The sequence below is a fragment of the Suncus etruscus genome, chromosome 6 (genome assembly GCF_024139225.1).
Source record: "Suncus etruscus isolate mSunEtr1 chromosome 6, mSunEtr1.pri.cur, whole genome shotgun sequence".
Lineage (NCBI taxonomy): Eukaryota > Metazoa > Chordata > Mammalia > Eulipotyphla > Soricidae > Suncus > Suncus etruscus.
The window spans coordinates 70,547,444-70,566,049 of NC_064853.1; the positions used below are offsets into that span (position 1 = coordinate 70,547,444).

Below are 18,606 nucleotides of genomic sequence, written 5' to 3' on the forward strand. Positions count from 1 at the left end.
CAAGGCTAGTCATCTAAAAGGGAATTTACATTGCATAAGTATATTTAATCAAAGATGTTTTCTTAACTTCTTAAATATTATTTTGATGTTCACAAGTCATTTTTTTAATTCATGCTAAAAAAGTCAAATTTAGTACAATTATAAAATAAGTTTAAACATCTCTGGGACCTGCTCCAGATGCTATGAGTTTACAAGTATTGTACATATACAAAACATAGATAACAACAAATACAGCTTCAGTTAATTGAAATTTGTAAACCCCCAGTGAGCTCTTAGGACACTAATCTTATGAAAATAAGGCTACTTTAAAAATTGTATTTGATTTACTTTCATTAATCATACTTTAGAAAACAGTATTAAGTTAGCCCTTCAATTCATGGGGTCAAGAGCTAAACTAATTCAAATTCATGTGTGGCTACGAAGTATGCTAATGGTCTCTGCTTATTGCCTTTATTCTACCCTCCTCTGTGGGTGCTGGTGTTCCAGCCTGTGGCTCATTCGACATCTAGTCTTTATCTAATTTAACTCCTTCTACTCAGGTTGCCTCTAGTGCACTAGAGTGGAATTTATCATACAGAATGGCAAAACACCCACTTTTTTTTTTACTTTGTTTTTGCCTTAAATATATGTCATTGCCCTTACTGTAAAAAGGATGAAAATAAACTTGCTAGGAGTGAAAAGGTGTTTTAGAATGAAAAGGGTCTGACCTTTCAAAGCATTACCAAACTGAAATGCTACTACTTTCTTTGTGCTATTGTAGTTTGACATATTTTGGGGTGTCAAAGGATTTGTGACTTTTAGAGTACACCTTTACTTCTGTTCTTTACAGGTTCTACACTGCTGTGTTTGTGGCTCAAGCACATATACCCAACAGAGCCACTACACACTTACCCTGGCTGACCTGTCTTCCTCGGATTATGACCCTTTCCTGCCACTGGCAAATGTGAGGAATTCTGAGCCAGTCCAATATCATTCATCAGCAGAACTAGGAAACCTGCTTACTGTTGAAGAGGGTGAGAGTTTTTTTCTGAGTAATTTTTTTGTGTGTGTAAGGAATGGGACAGTTATAATTATTTTCCCATGCTTTGAACCCATATTTTCTGGAATCCTCTATAATAGCAAATTCTGCTTTCCTTTTTTTTTAATTTTTTCTTTTCTCATCCCCTCTCTTTTTCAATTTCAGTTTCATTTTGTTTTATTGAGAACCTCTATGTCTTGAACCTAGGTATCTAGGGTCTCATTTTCTCTCTCCAAAGATCTTTATATGTAATGGGAGAGAGAGAGAATAAATGCAGACAATATTACTTTTGTAAATCAAAAGTGTTCCAGAATTGGAGTACATAGAAAGATGGGAATTTATCTCTAACTATTTTAAGATAGCACTTCTCATAAGATAAGGCCTATTTGGGGAGTATATGAGTATTAGAACTTAGAATTTCTTGCTGTATGTTATCCTTGACCACCCTTTGACCCACAAATGACAAGAATATTCTCTGGATTAAACCCTTGGCATTTGAGCTCAAATGTGGATCTGGTAAGAATGCAGAGAACCAAAGACATGCACTTATATAGATTATAGCTGTGTATATAAACTAGTAAACTCTGCATTTTGATCAGTTATCACGGTCAGCATCCTGATTGTGATATTGTACTATGGTTATACATGATGTTCTTACATGTATAACAACATGGGTGAAAAGATATATAGGTTCTCTATTATTTCTTAAGTGTGTATGTAAATAATTAATTTCTCAATATTTAAAAAGTCTTTTTAAAAGTAGATGTGGAGGATTAAATCATCTATGGAAATTTTATGAACTTTGCAAATTAGAGACAGAAACCTCAAAATGGAGACTTGAGATAAGAGGGTTAATCATACAGGGTAGGGTGTTGGAACAGTGTATGATGGAAATTCAAAGGTCAACAACCACTTAACTCAAACCTTTTAACTTTGATACATGGTGATTTAATTTTAAGAAAAACAAAACTTTAAAAATTCTTACAATAGAATGAAGGATTGTCTCCAGGAAAACAACATTCAGGAATTAGGTTTAGTTAAAGAAGACATTCAAGTTTAGTGAATGAGCCATGCTAGGTGCCTCAAAAAGCCCAGGGATTATGAGACTAAAATGAAGTAATTTTATTTTCCATGAAGATGCTGGTCATAGGTTATATGTAGAAAAATAGTCTAACCAGATGGTTTTAGAACCTGTAACATATTCTCATGTATATGTGTGAGTAAAGGAAACAGAAAACAGGCAGCAGTGGGTAAAAGTCTACAATCATGTTTATAAAGTTACAATCTGGTATAGGTTTTAGGCTGAGATGATGGAAGTGGATGGGAGATTAAGGATTAAGTCATCAGGATAGTCAGCAGAAGGCTTTCAAACCAGTTAGTTGCTATTTTTGTTTTTGTTTTTGTTTTTTGGGGCCACACCCAGTGATGCTTAAGGGATACTCCTGGCTATGCGCTCAGAAATCGCTCCTGGGTTGGGGGTTCATATGGGATGCCAGGGATCGAACCCAGGTCCATCCTGGGTCAGCCATATGCAAGGCAAATGCCCTACCTCTGCACTATCACTCTAGCCCCGAGTTGCTATTTTTTAGCACTGTTTTATGGGCAGCAAATTGAGGCAAAGGGAATTTCCCCTAGGGTGTCCAAGTCATAAGTATGGAGTTAAATTTTGAATTTAAGACTCAGTTGCCAAGTTCCTAAAATACAAAATGTCAACAATTTTTTCTCATAGTTTACCAAAAAAATAGGCTACCAACTTCTGCTGTGTGTTGTATTCCTGTTGAGCATTATGTGGAATACTTTCATGTTCATGTCACACAAGTATTAGGAATTAACTGTCTTCTTTGAGTCATTAATTTATACTTATCCCACCTGGACATCCCTAAAATCAGTTTACCACTTACTGTAATTAGTCACTTGAAAAATGCAGAAGGTTAAACGATGAGTTGAGAAGAGTAGCCGTAAAAATACACATGTCATGGGCTGGAGTGGTACCACAAGTGGTAGGGTGTCTGTCTTGCAGGCTCTAACCTAGGATGGACCACAGTTCGATCCCCCAGCATCCCATATGGTCCCCCAAGCCAGGAGTGATTTCTGAGCGCATAGCCAGGAGTAACCTCTGAGCATCACCAGGTGTGGCCCAAAACCAAAAAAAAAAAAAAAAAAAAAGAAAAAAATACACATGTTAATTTTGGTACCTGTTTTTTTGCATGTACAACATTCTTTGACTTGAATATTTGCTCTATGAAAGACCTCAGGATCTTATTCAAATTTCTGTGGAATTAGAAACATTAAAACTCATATGGAAAAGTAATTTTAAAATTGATTAGCATTTAACTACATTTTTAAAAAGCAAAATAGAGATAGTCCAGGTGGTGAGGCACCTGTATTGCTTGCAGCTGACCACAGATCAGGAGTGCCACAGGTACTGCCTGAAGTGATCCCTGATCCCCATCTCAATATCTACCTCTAAAATAAATTACAAAGCAAGGATTTTTAGAAACATATTGGTAGGCATAGACCCTCCCACTAGATTTTTGTGGTTTATTTATTTTTTGCTTTTTGGCTTGGGGGTCACATGCAGGAAAAGCCTTACTAAATTATAGACATGTTACTTTTATTTTAAAGTTTCATTTAACATTTAAAACATCTAAAATGAATTTTAATAATCAAATATTACAGGAGACAATTGGACACCCTCTCAGTGGGTAGGTATTTTTCTGTTTAAAGTCAAGAGTGAAAAGAAGCATGATAACTTTTTTCTTTTTCTTTCTACACTGTTTCAAGGATCAGGCTCAGGACTCATGCATGTAAGGCTTACTTCTGAGCAACATCCCTAACCCCTAATGATTTTAACAGGTATTTTCAGTTAAACAAAATATTCCATATTTGATAGTTCTTTTTCTTTCAGTGACATAAAGTCATAATTCATTGCCAAACTATTTCATTTTGGGATAATATTTCTTACAAACATTATTTTTATATGAGTCTTTCATGGGCCATTACCATTACCATTTGATTAAATTGCTACATTCGAACCAATAGACAATCAAATCAACTGAATCTATCAATTCTTAGTTAAAAAACATTTAACTTTCAGCGCCAGAGTAATAGCACAGCAGCTAGGATGTTTGCCTTGCACACAGCTGACCCGTGTTCAATCCCCAGCATCCTATATGGTCCCCCAACCCTGCCAGAAGTGATTTCTGAAAGCAGAGCCAGGAGTAACCCCTGAGTGCTACTATGTGTAACCCAAAAATATATATATTAACTTTCCTTACCAGAGGTAGTCTTTCTTGGGTTGTCAGTTTCTAAGTGACTACAGATTGAATTCCCATTTATGGAAATAGATTCATAAAATACAAATTATATTTATCTACAAGCATAACATGTGTGAGTAAAAGTTGAGGAAAGTTGCTTTTCTTTTTCTCATTTTTTGCTTACCTCAAAATATATTTTAATTTTAATTTTTACAGTTTTTCTGGATTAAAAGTTTTTTTACTTAGCCACTATGAAATTACTCACCATTGGGTTTCAGGCATGAAATGTTTCAACACTGACTCTTCACCATTGTACCTCCACCAATGTCTCTTTTATCCCCATTTCCCTCCCACTCATCAGTCTGCTTTTTTAAGGCACTTTTTTTGTTTTCTTTAATACATTTTCACATTATATGATATATATGATGTATGAAACTTGTGATATCTGAAACTGTAGTGTTTACTGAAATAGTGTGGTGAAGGATTAGTGGTCAATAGTGCTGAAAGGTGATATAATATGTGAAAATCTGAATTTCATCTGTAAGTTTCATACAGCACACTACACCACCTTTTAGCACCTTTTTCTCCTCCCTGTTGAACACTTGCTTTTCCAAGTTTTCTTTTCTGCTTTGGATAATATCAGGTTGGACCTTATTGTTAGTTTCATAGTCTCCAAATAAAACTGAAGCTCCCAGTTAGCTATACTTTGTTTTTTGGAGGTATTAATATTTCTGAAAAAAACCTCACTGTTTTTCCATCAAATGATAATCATGAATAAAAAGCATTTGTAACTTTTGAAAAATTTAATAGGGACACATAGCAAAGGCATTCATAGCTGTAATTCTAAGGTAATTAATGAGGGTGTTTGGAACTGTCAGCTTTGTGAAATCAAACTTCCACAAGGGTCAGAGGATGAGGTATTCATTTCAGAGATGGATATAGTCGGTGTCCTTTGCTTCAGAAAAGTGATATGCTTTGGGATTTTTTTGTTTGTTTATTTTGAGCTACAACTGACAATGTTCAGTGGTTACTCATGGATCTTCACTCAGGAATTAATCCTTGTGGTGCTTAGGGAACCATATAAGATGCCAGGGTTTGAATTTGGATTGGCCATGTGCAAAGTAAACACCCACCCTGACCTTTGTACTATTATTTCTGCACCTGAAAGATGAGATATTTTTAAATATAATTTTATTTTTGCTTTATTGTGTATAGTTGATTTCTTGTTTATTGAAAAGAATATTAAGAAGAAAAATTACTCTGTTTTGGTCCCACACCCAGCAATGTTCAGAGATCAGGGATCACTTCTGGCAATGCTTTAAGAGCCATATGAGATGATGAGATCTAACCTGGGTCTGCCTCATGCAAGGCAGGCAATCTATCAACTGTACCATCTCTTCAGTACAATTTTATTTTTGTTAGTCATTACATAGAACTTGGATTCTAGGATCTATTGTTTCTATCTAGGTATTATAGATCTTAAATCCATGTTTTATGAAGTCATTTAGCTTTTTAATATTTAGAATAGTGTTTAGCACATAAAATCATTTGTGTGGTTACTTAATAAATACAAATAAATAATAAATACAAAATAAACAAAATAATAAATACAAATAAATAATAAATACAAAACTGGGCCAGAGAAATAGAAGTGCCTTACATGCAGCTGACTCAGGTTTTATCCCTGACATTGTATGTGGTCCTTTGTTTTTTGTTTTTTTTTTTTATTATAAAGCCCCAATGTATAGCACATTATGCCTATAATTACCTAAGTTAGTCATTGTCTCTACCTCTATCTCTGCTTTCATTCAGTTTGTTTTTTTCCTATGTTATCCATTTTTTTTATTCCATTATTGAATAACAATATTTTTTTTCTTAACACCACCCATCACCAGTGCAACATTCCCATCACCAATGTCCCAAGTCTCCCTCCTCCCCACCTGACCCCCGCCTGTACTCTAAACAGGTTCTCAATTTCCCTCATACATTCTCATTATTAGGACAGTTCAAAATGTAGTTATTTATCCAACTAAACTCATCACTCTTTGTGATGAGCTTCCTGAGGTGAGCTGGAACTTCCAGCTCTTTTCTCTTTTGTGTCTGAAAGTTATTATTGCAAGAATGTCTTTCATTTTTCTTAAAACCCATAAATGTGTGAGACCATTCTGCGTTTTTCTCTCTCTCTCTGACTTATTTCACTCAGCATAATAGATTCCGTGTACATCCATGTATAGGAAAATTTCATGACTTCATCTCTCCTGACAGCTGCATAATATTCCATTGTGTATATGTAAACACAGTTTCTTTAGCCATTCATCTGTTGAAGGGCATCTTGGTTGTTTCCAGAGTCTTGCTATGGTAAATAGTGCTGCAATGAATATAGGTGTAAGGAAGGGGTTTTTGTATTGTATTTTTGTGTTCCTAGGGTATATTCCTAGGAGTGGTATAGATGGATCATATGGGAGCTCGATTTCCAGTTTTTGGAGGAATCTCCATATCTTTCCATAGAGGTTGAACTAGACGGCATTCCCACCAGCAGTGGATAAGAGTTCCTTTCTCCCCACATCCCCGCCAACACTGTTTATTCTCATTCTTTGTGATGTGTGCCATTCTCTGTGGTGTGAGGTGGTATCTCATCGTTGTTTTGATTTGCATCTCCCTGATGATTAGTGATGTGGAGCACTTTTTCATGTGTCTTTTGGCCATCTGTATTTCTTCTTTGTCAAAGTGTCTGTTCATTTCTTCTCCCCATTTTTTGATGGGATTAGATGTTTTTTTCTTGTAAAGTTCTGTCAGTGCCTTGTATATTTTGGAGATTAGCCCCTTATCTGATGGGTATTGGGTGAATAGTTTCTCCCACTCAGTGGGTGGCTCTTGTATCTTGGGCACTATTTCCTTTGAGGTGCAGAAGCTTCTCAGCTTAATATATTCCCATCTGTTAATTTCTGCTTTCACTTGCTTTAAACTTTACTACAAAGCAATAGTTATCAAAACAGTATGGTATTGGAATAAGGACAGGCCCTCAGATCAGTGGAATAAGCTTGAATACTCAGAGAATGTTCCCCAGACATACAATCACCTAATTTTTGATAAAGGAGCAAAAAATCCTAAATGGAACAAAGAAAGCCTCTTCAACAAGTGGTGTTGGCACAACTGGGTAGCCACTTGCAAAAAATTGAACTTAGACCCCCAGCTAACATCATGTACGAAGGTAAAATCCAAATGGATTAAAGACCTCGATATCAGCCCCAAAACCATAAGATATATAGAACAATACGTAGGTAAAACACTCCAGGACATTGAGGCTAAAGGCATCTTCAAGGAAGAAACTGCACTCTCCAAGTATGTGGTCCTTTGAACTCCACCAGGAATGATCCCTGAGCACAGTGCCAAGAGTAACTCCTGACCATTTCTGGATATGATATCCAAACTAATAAATTAAAATATATAAAAATTTATTTCATGCTATAAATTTAGAATCATGTTTTCTAAATATTAATTATAAATTTAAAAATATTAGATTTAAATATCTAGTAATGATTTTTTTGGTTAAAATTAGTTTTAATGGGGGCTGGAGAGATAGCATGGAGGTAAGGCATTTTGCATGCAAAAGGACGGTAGTTCTAATCCTGGCATCCCAGATGGTCCCTCAAGCCTGCCAGGAGCGATTTCTGAGCTAGAGCCAGGAGGAATCCCTGAGCGCTGCCAGGTGTGACCCAAAAACCAAAAAAAAAAAAAAAAATTAGTTTTAATGTTTATAGCTGGTTTTAGATTAATACAAAATTATTTAAAAATTTTTCAGATTATACTGTCCCTAACTAGTCTCAAGTTTAATCATTTAAGTGAATACTTTTATATTTAGTGCGTATTTATTTGCTTCTTCCTCATATTGCAAATATTTTAGAAGGTCTACTTTGACATGCTACTGTCAAAATCTTTCCATGTGAAGCCTTAAAATGTTGCCTATTAGTTGGGCATTTACTTATTAGCTACAAATTTCATTGACACCTTCCTAGTTTTCATGAATTATTCACTTGTGAGATTCTCTTAAATTTTTAAATGCCCTAATGAGAAAACATAAATTGTCTCAATAATTTTTAAATCAGATTGTTTCCAGTATATTGAAGTTGTTACATAATGTATTCATATTCTTATCTATATGTCCCTTACTCCTCTGCAGTAAGCAGAATAACCTATCTGTACAATACCCCTGTGCTGATCTCCAGCACTGTCATCACAATGCCATTTTCTCAAGACTCTCTGCTCTTTGAGGACAGGAAATCTTTTTGAGATTATCACAGTATCTATAGATTTTGTTGTTTGTTTTGGAAACACACCTTGTTGACCTCAGGATACCAGTGCCCAGGATATAATGGGTCAGCCACAAAAGAGCCAACCATCCTACCTCCAAAGCTATCTCACTACCGCCTCTACAGAATTTTTTTAAATAGTTGATAAAAATCCAAGTAGAATTCATTCTAAACAAGAAAATCAATTAGAGTAATGCCAACAACAATAAGAATCCAACTCGAGTGCAGATTGAAGTCTAATTGAGTAAGGCATGAGCAGTATACTGGGTAGGGCATACTTTGGTCCCTGGCACCTCATGTGGTTTCCTGGGCCCATCAGAAGGGATCTCTGAACACAGAGCTAGGAGTAAGCCCTGGGCACTGCTGGATATGCCCTCCCCCCAGGAAGGAAAAAAAGAAAGGAAGAAGGGAGGGAGTGAAGGAAGCAACAAGGGAGAGAGGAAGGAAATGAAGGAGGGAGGGAGGAAGAAGGGAGAAATCTGATGGTGCTGAACATGAATCCTCATTGAATCTCCTCTCTTTGACTATTTCTTTGCTGTTCAGAGCGGAAGAGAAGAAGTCTGGAGCTGATCCCACTGACAGCCAGGATGGTCATGGCCCACCTGGTAAACCATCTCGGGCACTTTCCCCTTTGTGGGGGTCCAGCTGTGCTTCATAGCCTGGTCAGTGAAAACCATGACAACACACATGCAGAAGCATCTGAACTCTCCTCAGAGGTGTTCCGAAGCCCCAACTTGCAACTGTTTGTGTTTAATGACAGCACTCTCATTTCCTATCTTCAAACACCCACAGAAGGCCCAGTGACTGGGTCCCCAGCCGGAGCTCTCTCTGATGTGAGAGTGATCGTAAGGGATATTTCAGGGAAGTACTCTTGGGATGGAAAGGTTCTGTATGGGCCTTTGGAAGGCTGCATAGCAGCCAATAGTAGGAAGCCTTCATTTCTGATTTCCAGCTGGCATCATCAGACATGTGGACCTCAAAAAGATTTCTCTCAAATTGAAGAGGGTGATGATGTCCTGGGCAAATTACTTGAAAACATTGGCCACACAAGTCCAGAATGTCTCTTGTCATCACAGCTAGATCTAAATGAGCCTTCCCCACCCCCCTGTGGAATGAACCATGAGCAGGAGAAGGAAATCATTGAGGCCATTTTGCGGCAGAATGCACTAGAAGACGAGTATGTTCAGAGATGTAACTTAGATTCAGCCATGAAAGTCACCAGCCAGGAGCAGCCGTCACCAGTGGAACCTCGTGGACCCTTCTATTTCTGCAGGCTGCTGCTTAATGACTTGGGAATGAATTCTTGGGACAGAAGGTAGCAATCTATTCTAGACTTCCAATTATTTGGTTATTTGTATTGTGTATGGTTGTACCTCTTATCTATTTGGAGTTGGGAAAGTAAAGAATGGAATTGAAGGGTGTTTTTCTAAATATAAAATTTACAGTTTATTTTCTATGGCTAAATTGGCTAGAAATTAAACTAACTGGACTTTACAGATAAAAATCCCAAACATCTGTTGTATATTTAAAGGAATATCAAACCTTTTCTGTCTGTTTCTGTGTGTGTATTTCCCTGCTTTCACCATTATCGCTCATGCCTCCGCAGAATGTGTGAATGGCTTGCAAATAGGCCACAGTTTTACCTCAGTGTGAGGAAGATTGACTAGTTATTTCTAATGGAAGTTAGTATGGTTGGGGCCAGACAGTTAGTACAGTGAGTAGGGTGCTTACCTTGTATGTACCAACCCAGGTTAGATTCCCAGCATCTCATATGGACCTTTGAGAACTGCCAGGAATAAATCCTGAGTACAGAGCCAGGAGTAACCCCTGACCATCACTGGGTGTGGCCTAAAAAAAAAAGAACAAAAAAGAAAGAAAAATAGCATGATTTAAGGGATTCAAAAATAAAAATTAAATTCAATGAGAAGTATAGAGATGGGTTTGAGCTAAACTTGAATGGTGAAGTGGTGTGTTTAAGGACAGAGGTAAGGAAAAGAAATGCACTGTAGAACTGATGGTTAAAGCAAACTATTTTGTGTCACTGGGTAGACCTATGATGAGTGGAATCTTGGTCCTTTGAATCTCTCAGGGAGAATACGGTTCACTGTAGGCTTCAGTCACAGATCTTTTAAGCCAGGATGTGTGAACAGGTAGGTATGTATATTGATAGGAGAATGAACTGTGATTCTATGATTTTTTTTCTTTTTTTCTTTATAGGAAAAATTTCCATCTGTTAAAGAAAAATTCAAAATTACTAAGAGAGCTGAAAAATCTGGACTCCCGTCAATGGTATGTCAAAGTATATTGGATCTTTGATCTTGTCTATCTTTGTGTATCTTACACAGGAGTGGAGATAACTAGATGTCAATAGTGGATTTTATAGCCTATACTCTGAAGAAATTTGCCCAAGCCAACCCATTGGTATTTTCTTTTTACATACGAGGAATAAATATTTCTGTTTGTTATAACTTTAGGAAGAAAGTTGGGCTACCATACAATTGAGGCCCTCTCTATGTGATAGCTAGAGAATATTTGTCCTCATTTAATCTCTGCAGCCACTTCTTTTTGCAGTAAGACACCTGGACACATAGCCCACTCAGGTGCACACTATTTCAAGTAAGCAAGTCTGTCTTAAGACCATCTGTGAGCCGATGCTCTGGCATGCTTCATTTTCTGCACTATAGTGTTGGCAAGTTGAAAACCTTCATGTTGTCAATTATTCTCTAATAATAGGCATCATTCACCAAAGCTAATAAAACCTCAGATTTACCTCCTTTCTGGACATTCTCAGATGCAGTGGAAAATTGTGCTAGGTTTATATATGGGTAAATATGCAATTCCCACGCACATCTCAAAAGCAAATTTAGTACTTCATTTGCTTTTCTTTTTTGTGGGGCTGGGGCAATAGCACAGCGGTAGGGTGTTTGCCTTGCAGGCAGCCAATCCTGGATGGACCCCAGTTTGATTCCAGGCATTGTAATATGGTCCCCTGAACCTGCCAAGAGCGATTTCTGAGCAGAGCCAGGAGTAATCCCTGAGTGCCACCGGGTGTGATCCAAAAATCAAAAAAAAAAAAAAAAAAGAAAGAAAAAAGCTTTTTGTTTCTCTTTTATTCCCCTTAGGAGTAATATTAGGTATCAGATAAGTGAGGCAGTACTGAAAGTATTCCTTATATTGTCCTTTATCATCCAGTTGCCCAACTGATTCTGAACTCCTTTTCTCTGGAGGAGCAGAGACTAAGTTCTCTGTGGAAATCTGTGAGAGTGTTTATAAAAGAATTTGGGATGCCTTCTTCTCCCTCTTGTCCTCCTATATTAAACAAACAGTCACTTGCGTGCCAAATTCAGCTTTTCAAGCATATGCTGTTATTCTGTGCCTCGTAGTATTAAGTGAATACATTGGTATTTTGTAATTGTGGCCAATTTGTTGAGTGTTAATGCTCTTTAGTTGCATGAGGTACAATTGAATTAGCTCCCTGGGGTGCTGTTGCCATAAAATATGGCTTTAGGAGAGCTGATTGCCAAGTCCTCTTCCCCTTGATTAAGCTTCACTGAAAACCCAACTCTTAGACTTAGCGTTTTATTAATATGTAAGAAATACCAACTGTCAGGTATATTTTTAGGTTCTTTTTCAAGGGAAAATTGGGACTTCACATGAGAAACCTTGATTGTTCCATGCTTTTGCTGTTAACAGATAAGAACATACCTTGTCAGTGAGCTTTTAATTAAGGCATTTATATTTATTTCAGGTATTGGTTTAATCTCCTTTCTGTCAAGGCACTTCATCCTTGCCAGGTGTTAGGAAAAGTAGAGACTGTGTTTCTCACTGTAATTTTTGTTAACTTTGAAGATAGCAAAGATGTGAATTATACAGTGTAAGCTCATTCAAATACTAGTGGGCCCCACTTGAAAATATGAATGCCTCTTGCTTCTAAGTAGTAAGATGAGTGTTAAAATCTTGTTTTTTTTTCTTTGTTTAACTCTATAATCTGACAGCTCAAGGAAATATCTATTCTGGTCTGTGCCTAATAAAAAAGAAAATGCATTCTAATGAGGAAGGGGAAATTGTTGATTTTGTGTATGTGTGTTCCTGAATTATCTGATCCTTCATGCATTCATTGTGATGCTTATGGATATGGAGTGCTATTGATGTCGCTAATTATCATTTCAAAACCCAGGCTCTAATAAGGCCAGACAGAGCCTCCACATCCTAGCAGTCTCTCTGTGGTGCTAACATTTTGGAGAATGTGAAATTTGATGAATGTTTACAGCTAAAGGTCGCCTTTTCTCACACCTCTATCAGTCAGGCAGTCACTGGGGCTTAGCTCTCCTGTGTTCTTATGGTGTGTTAATGAGGACTCAAGGACCCATGAGCAGTCACAATGTAAAACGCTTGGACTTTAAGGGGAAGAAAAAAATTAAAACCACTTCAGTAAACCAGAGATCATTTCCCTGTATACAAAGTGTATAGAATAGAGAAAATTTAATGCTGAGTACTTTTAAATGTAGAGAATTCTATAGGAAAAATTCTATAAGAAAAAATTGAATAACTCTTTTTTTCCTCCTTTAGTTGGGAGATCAGTCTTTCAGTTCTCAAGTTAGCACCTCTGTAATAATATAGTCCCCAAATTATTCTAACACTTAGAAAAAATGAACCAAAGTCTATACTGCCTGTCACTCAGGTGACACTCGCAGTCTAGAGTTTTATTTGTTTCCGATTTGATTCATTTGCAGGCTCTATACAAACTGAGAACTAACTTCTGACCATTGGAGGGTACAGGGTTTTTACTAACATATCAGTCCGAGGATCCATCATCTCTCTCCTAAAGATGAATTCTTGCAACATCTGTCCTTCTCACTGTTTACCATCTCCAGAGCAACAAGAAAGTGCATAACTAAAGCCATAAACATGAGAAATGAGGGCCTAAAGTGATAGTACAGTTGAGTAGGATATTTGCCTTGTATGTGGCCAACCCAGGTTCCATTCTTGGCATCACATATGCTCCCCCAAGCCTATCAGCTGTAATTACTGAGAGCAGAGCCTGAAGGAACCTTTAGCTTCACCAAAAAGCTTGCCCAAAAGCAAAACAAAAAATGGGGAATGAGGACTGGAGAAATAGTACAGTGGATATGGTGTTTGCTTTGCCTGTGACTGTCCTGAGTTCCATCTCCAGAACACTAAACCCCACCAGAGGCCCTGACCCAAAATCAAAACAGAACAAAATGTGGGGAATGTTTTTTAAGCTGTTCATGTCTTCTTTTGTTTGGAACATTTTCTGTTTCCTTTCAACTCCCAACCAACCATGGAGGTGATGATGAGCATATTTTTCTTTTTAGAGTGGTTGCAAAGAGTAAATGAAGTCATGTGTTGAAACTTTTAAAGGGTTAGAACTGTTAAAACTATTAACAACAGGAACGAACATCTCTGTAAATGTAATTAAGCTTTAATCGTGGGAATTATACTGGTAGTAGCAATAAATAAAAATTCTAACTCCTTTTGGTGCTGGAGCAGTGGTAGGGCATTTGCCTTGCATACATTTGACCTAGGATAGGCCGTGGTTCAGACCCCCTTCCCCATATAGTTTCCCATATGGTCCCCCAAGCCAGGAGCGATTTCTGAGCACATAGTCAGGAATAACCCTTGAGCATCACCAGTTGTGGCCCAAAAATAAACAAGAAAATAAATGTAACTCCTTTAAACCTGAAAATTTTTTAGCCGTGAAACACACAAGATTGCAGTATTTTACATTGCTGAAGGTCAAGAGGACAAATGTTCAATTCTTTCCAATGAAAGAGGAAGCCAAGCATATGAAGACTTTGTGGCTGGTCTTGGATGGGAGGTAATTCTTTTCTTTCAATAAGTGTTAATTGACCATCACAATTTTATTACATAATAGTTAGTTATGTTTTCACCTTCAGATATAGCATGAGTAGAGAGTGCTAGAATTGAAGAATGCATTTAAATTGATGTACTAGTAGCTTTTAGGTAGTACTGTCTAATAAATTTCTGTTCCCCTTTATCATTGATTTTTTTTTATTGGAATGGAATTGACTGAATTTACTTAGCCTGACAAGACAAATAGGGTGAGAATCTATGATTCTCATTTTGTGATCATTTTGATCACAAATCTATACTGATCACAAAATGGGGAGGAAAATCACAAAAAGTAGGGAGGAAATGAATGATGTGGTTACCAGTTGAAAACATGAAGTCATGAAGACAAAGTTGGAGAGAAAATAGTAGGTAGTAGCTATTAAGATTTAACTATCAACCTGTTTCCCTAAAGTAAATGCAAAACTGAGTAGCTCACATTTCTCTACATGTATGTAGAGAATATATGTAAATATATCCATCTATCTATATCCATCTACCACCAACTGTTAGATCTTCACCTTTTATTACCATTTAACCAATTCCATAAAATCAGTTCTGCCATTAAAAAGACATTTAGTCCCTTAACTAGATGTTTACATGCAGACTAGGACATTAATAATCCTTATAATGTTTATATTTGGGTAGTATTTTGAAAATAAGGCATTTTTTTCTATTTTGGTTAGAATACTTTCTTGAGAGAAGAATTCTAGTTTATGAAGGTTTAAGAACAATCCAGGGACTAAGAAGTGTACATTCAGGGTGACTAAAGATATAGAACAGCTGCTAGTCAATCCTATTTCAACCTCTCAGCACTGCATACAGTTCCCTGACTAACACCAGGAGTGATTCCTGAGTGCAGAACCAGGAGTAAGCCCTGTGCACAGCTGGTAGTGGCCCAAATCTTTTCTCTTTTGCCTCTGCCAAAATAAATTAGAAGTGAACATTCATGCCATAACTTAAAAACAACTTGAGACCTCTAGACTTTTGGCAATGATGTAAATTGAAACAATCTTCATGAAAAGCAGTTTCTGTTTCTCTTAAACCAACATATTATAGACTCTCCTCTTTGAAAGTTCTTTCTGTGTCTACCACATCATCACTGAAAAAGCAGAATAGCCCATAAAGCCATCAATAGGGAAACTAACTGGTATTTACATGGGCACATGTAGACATATATAAAGATATAGACATGTAGGGGCCAGAGTGTACAAGCAGTAGGGTAAATTTGCCTTGCATGAGCTAACCTAGGATGGACCACAGTTTGATCCCCCAGTGTCCCATATGGTCCTCCCAAGCCAGGAACAATTATTGAGTGCACCAGGAATAACCCCTGAGCATCACCGGGTGTGGCCCAAAAAGCAAAAATATAAAAGATATACATGTGTATATATACATATGTATATACACACTCAGGTAATGTATAGGAGAGAAAAGTATGAATCTCATTTTCTAGTGTTTCTTTAATAGAAATAATGATATGATTATTAACAGTGAGATATGGAAATGATGAGATGATTTTAGGTTGCCATTCTTCCTTGTAAATTAAGATAGCTCATATTTCACTCATATTTTTTTTCATTGGGACTTGCTTCAGGTGGACCTCTCGACCCACTGCGGGTTTATGGGTGGACTTCAGCGAAATGGCAGCACAGGGCAAACCGCCCCGTACTATGCAACCTCTACCGTGGAAGTGATTTTCCATGTGTCCACACGTATGCCATCAGACTCAGATGACTCCCTCACCAAAAAGGTACGTAAGGGCACTGTAAGTTGCCCTGGCTTATTCAGGAAGACTTTCCTGCAACTGCACGAAGGCAGGGGCATTATGTACCAAGAGCCTATTTTCTTTGTTCGTTATATAGGATGCAACTGCAGTATCATTTGCAATTTAGTGTGACATTTTCCAGCTTAGCACAAACTAGTTACAAAACAAACAAACAAACATGAAAAGCAATCTGTCATTTGTGTCTTAAATTCTGAGATTGGATTTTAGAAAAGAGAGGCATTGAAAATGTAGCTGAATTCTCTTTTTCTTGTTGTTTTTTTTTGGGGGGGTCACACCTGGCAGCACTCAGGGGTTACTCCTGGCTCTTCACTCAGAAATCACTTCTGGCAGGCTCTGGGGACCATATGGGATGCTGGGATTTGAACCAATGACCTTCTGCACACAAGGCAAACGCCTTGCCTTCATGCTATCTCTCCAGCCCCTGAATTCTCTTTCTTGACTGAAAATAAGGTTGTTTGTCTCCCAGGCTGGTGATCTTGACTTGTGACACAGTCCTTGTCACTGTGGCTCTGCAGTGTCAGGACTCAGAACAGGTATATCCCTGGCATATGGCTGATAACTCTCATAACTCGTGCAACTGTCAAAATGACATGTTGAAATGTGTTGGAAACCTTGGGCAAACCTAATGTTTGCCTCAAAGGTAGGCATTCTCTCTGGCCTGGCCATCTTTTGTAGATTTCAAAGTGACCTCATCACCCAAGGTTGCCCCCAGGGGACAAAGTCTTGTACTTTCTAAGTTGTAGGATGTTCACCTCAGGTGACACTCTGTTAAGAAGTGAGTAATACTTTTGTGAAAAAGAGATTATATCTGACTCACTTCTTTTTTTTTTTTTTTTGGTTTTTGGGCCACACCCGGTGACGCTCAGGGGTTACTCCTGGCTATGAGCTCAGAAGTCACTCCTGGCTTGGGGGACCATATGGGACGCCAGGGGATCGCGCAGGCAAGGCGGGCACCTTACCTCTAGCGCCACCGCCCGGCCCGTGACTCACTTCTTTTGAGTTTCCAGAGAAGAAAAATCATGACTAACCTTTGAGCACATAAGATAGCAAGATTGAACAGCCTGGGTGGCTGGAGAACAGGCCATTTGGAGGCTGATTGGGGGGGAGGTAGGGAGGGCAGAGTGAAGATACAGGTCACTCTCATAGCCAACTTTGGAGATAGGGAGAACACATCTCAAAACCTGTACGCAGTTACTTCACCACCCTGAGTCTCAGTTTCTCCATATATATTAAATAAGATTTAAAAATAAACAGTAACACAGTCGATTTTACAGTTTGTGGTGAATTCAGAGAAAGTGCATGCAAAAGGGGCTGGCACATGACATTTCTAGCAATCAACCCTGGGCAGTGTCCATCAGTCTAGTTGAATTCCTTTCCCCCTTGGTCCTTTAGTCACAGGATTGATACTGGCCAGTGGGTCACACAGTTTCTTTTCTCTGTGTTTTGACTTTTTTCCATAGATATCTGGATTATATTCTTTTTTTGTGTGTGTGTGGTTTTTGGGTCACACCTGGCAGCACTCAGGAGTTACTCGTGGCTCCACACTCAGAAATCGCTCCTGGCAGGCTCAAGGGACCATATGGGATGCTGGGATTCGAACCAATGACCTCCTGCATGAAAGGCAAACGCCCTACCTCCATGCTATCTCTCCGGCCCCTTGGATTATATTCTTTTTTTTTTTTTTTTTTTTTTTGTGGTTTTTGGGTCACACCCGGCAGTGCTCAGGGGTTACTCCTGGCTCCATGCTCAGAAATTGCTCCTGGCAGGCACGGGGGACCATATGGGACGCTGGGATTCGAACCGATGACCTCTTGCATGAAAGGCAAACACCTTACCTCCATGCTATCTCTCCGGCCCCGGATTATATTCTTGTTGGAAAGCAGCAAGTGTGCTCATGAGACCTTCCTTACAGGAGGGTCACAGCACAATCACAGATAAACATCACAGTAACCCCATTCCCAGATCTGCAGAGTATATCTAGCTTTTACTCCCTGGCCTACATGCTAGAGCATGACTTCCCACTGACCAGGAGTTTATTCCCACAGACACAAAAGCGCAATCTTAAATTGTGATTGTTGGGCCCGGAGAGATAGTACAGCGGTGTTTGCCTTGCAAGCAGCCGATCCAGGACCAAAGGTGGTTGGTTCGAATCCCAGTGTCCCATATGGTCCCCCGTGCCTGCCAGGAGCAATTTCTGAGCAGACAGCCAGGAGTAACCCCTAAGCATCACCGGGTGTGGCCCAAAAACCAAAAAAAAAAAAAAAAATTGTGATTGTTGCTCTGGCTTCTGTGGAATTAGTAAAGGGGCCCAAGGATAACATGCATCCTTCATATTCACAGTACTTTGTAAATTACAGCAGC

At 38.3% G+C, this 18,606-nt stretch overlaps 1 protein-coding gene across 1 annotated transcript in view; it reads left to right on the top strand.

The window, feature by feature from the left end:
• The window catches only part of RALGAPA2 (Ral GTPase activating protein catalytic subunit alpha 2), a 342,879-nt gene that overhangs the window by 213,057 nt on the left and 111,216 nt on the right, over positions 1 to 18,606 (top strand). Inside the window, exons 32-36 of the mRNA XM_049774320.1 lie at positions 830 to 1,013; positions 9,129 to 9,900; positions 10,803 to 10,874; positions 14,301 to 14,424; positions 16,054 to 16,209. Coding sequence (XP_049630277.1) covers positions 830 to 1,013; positions 9,129 to 9,900; positions 10,803 to 10,874; positions 14,301 to 14,424; positions 16,054 to 16,209 — 1,308 coding nt within the window. The remainder of the gene's footprint in view (positions 1 to 829; positions 1,014 to 9,128; positions 9,901 to 10,802; positions 10,875 to 14,300; positions 14,425 to 16,053; positions 16,210 to 18,606) is intronic.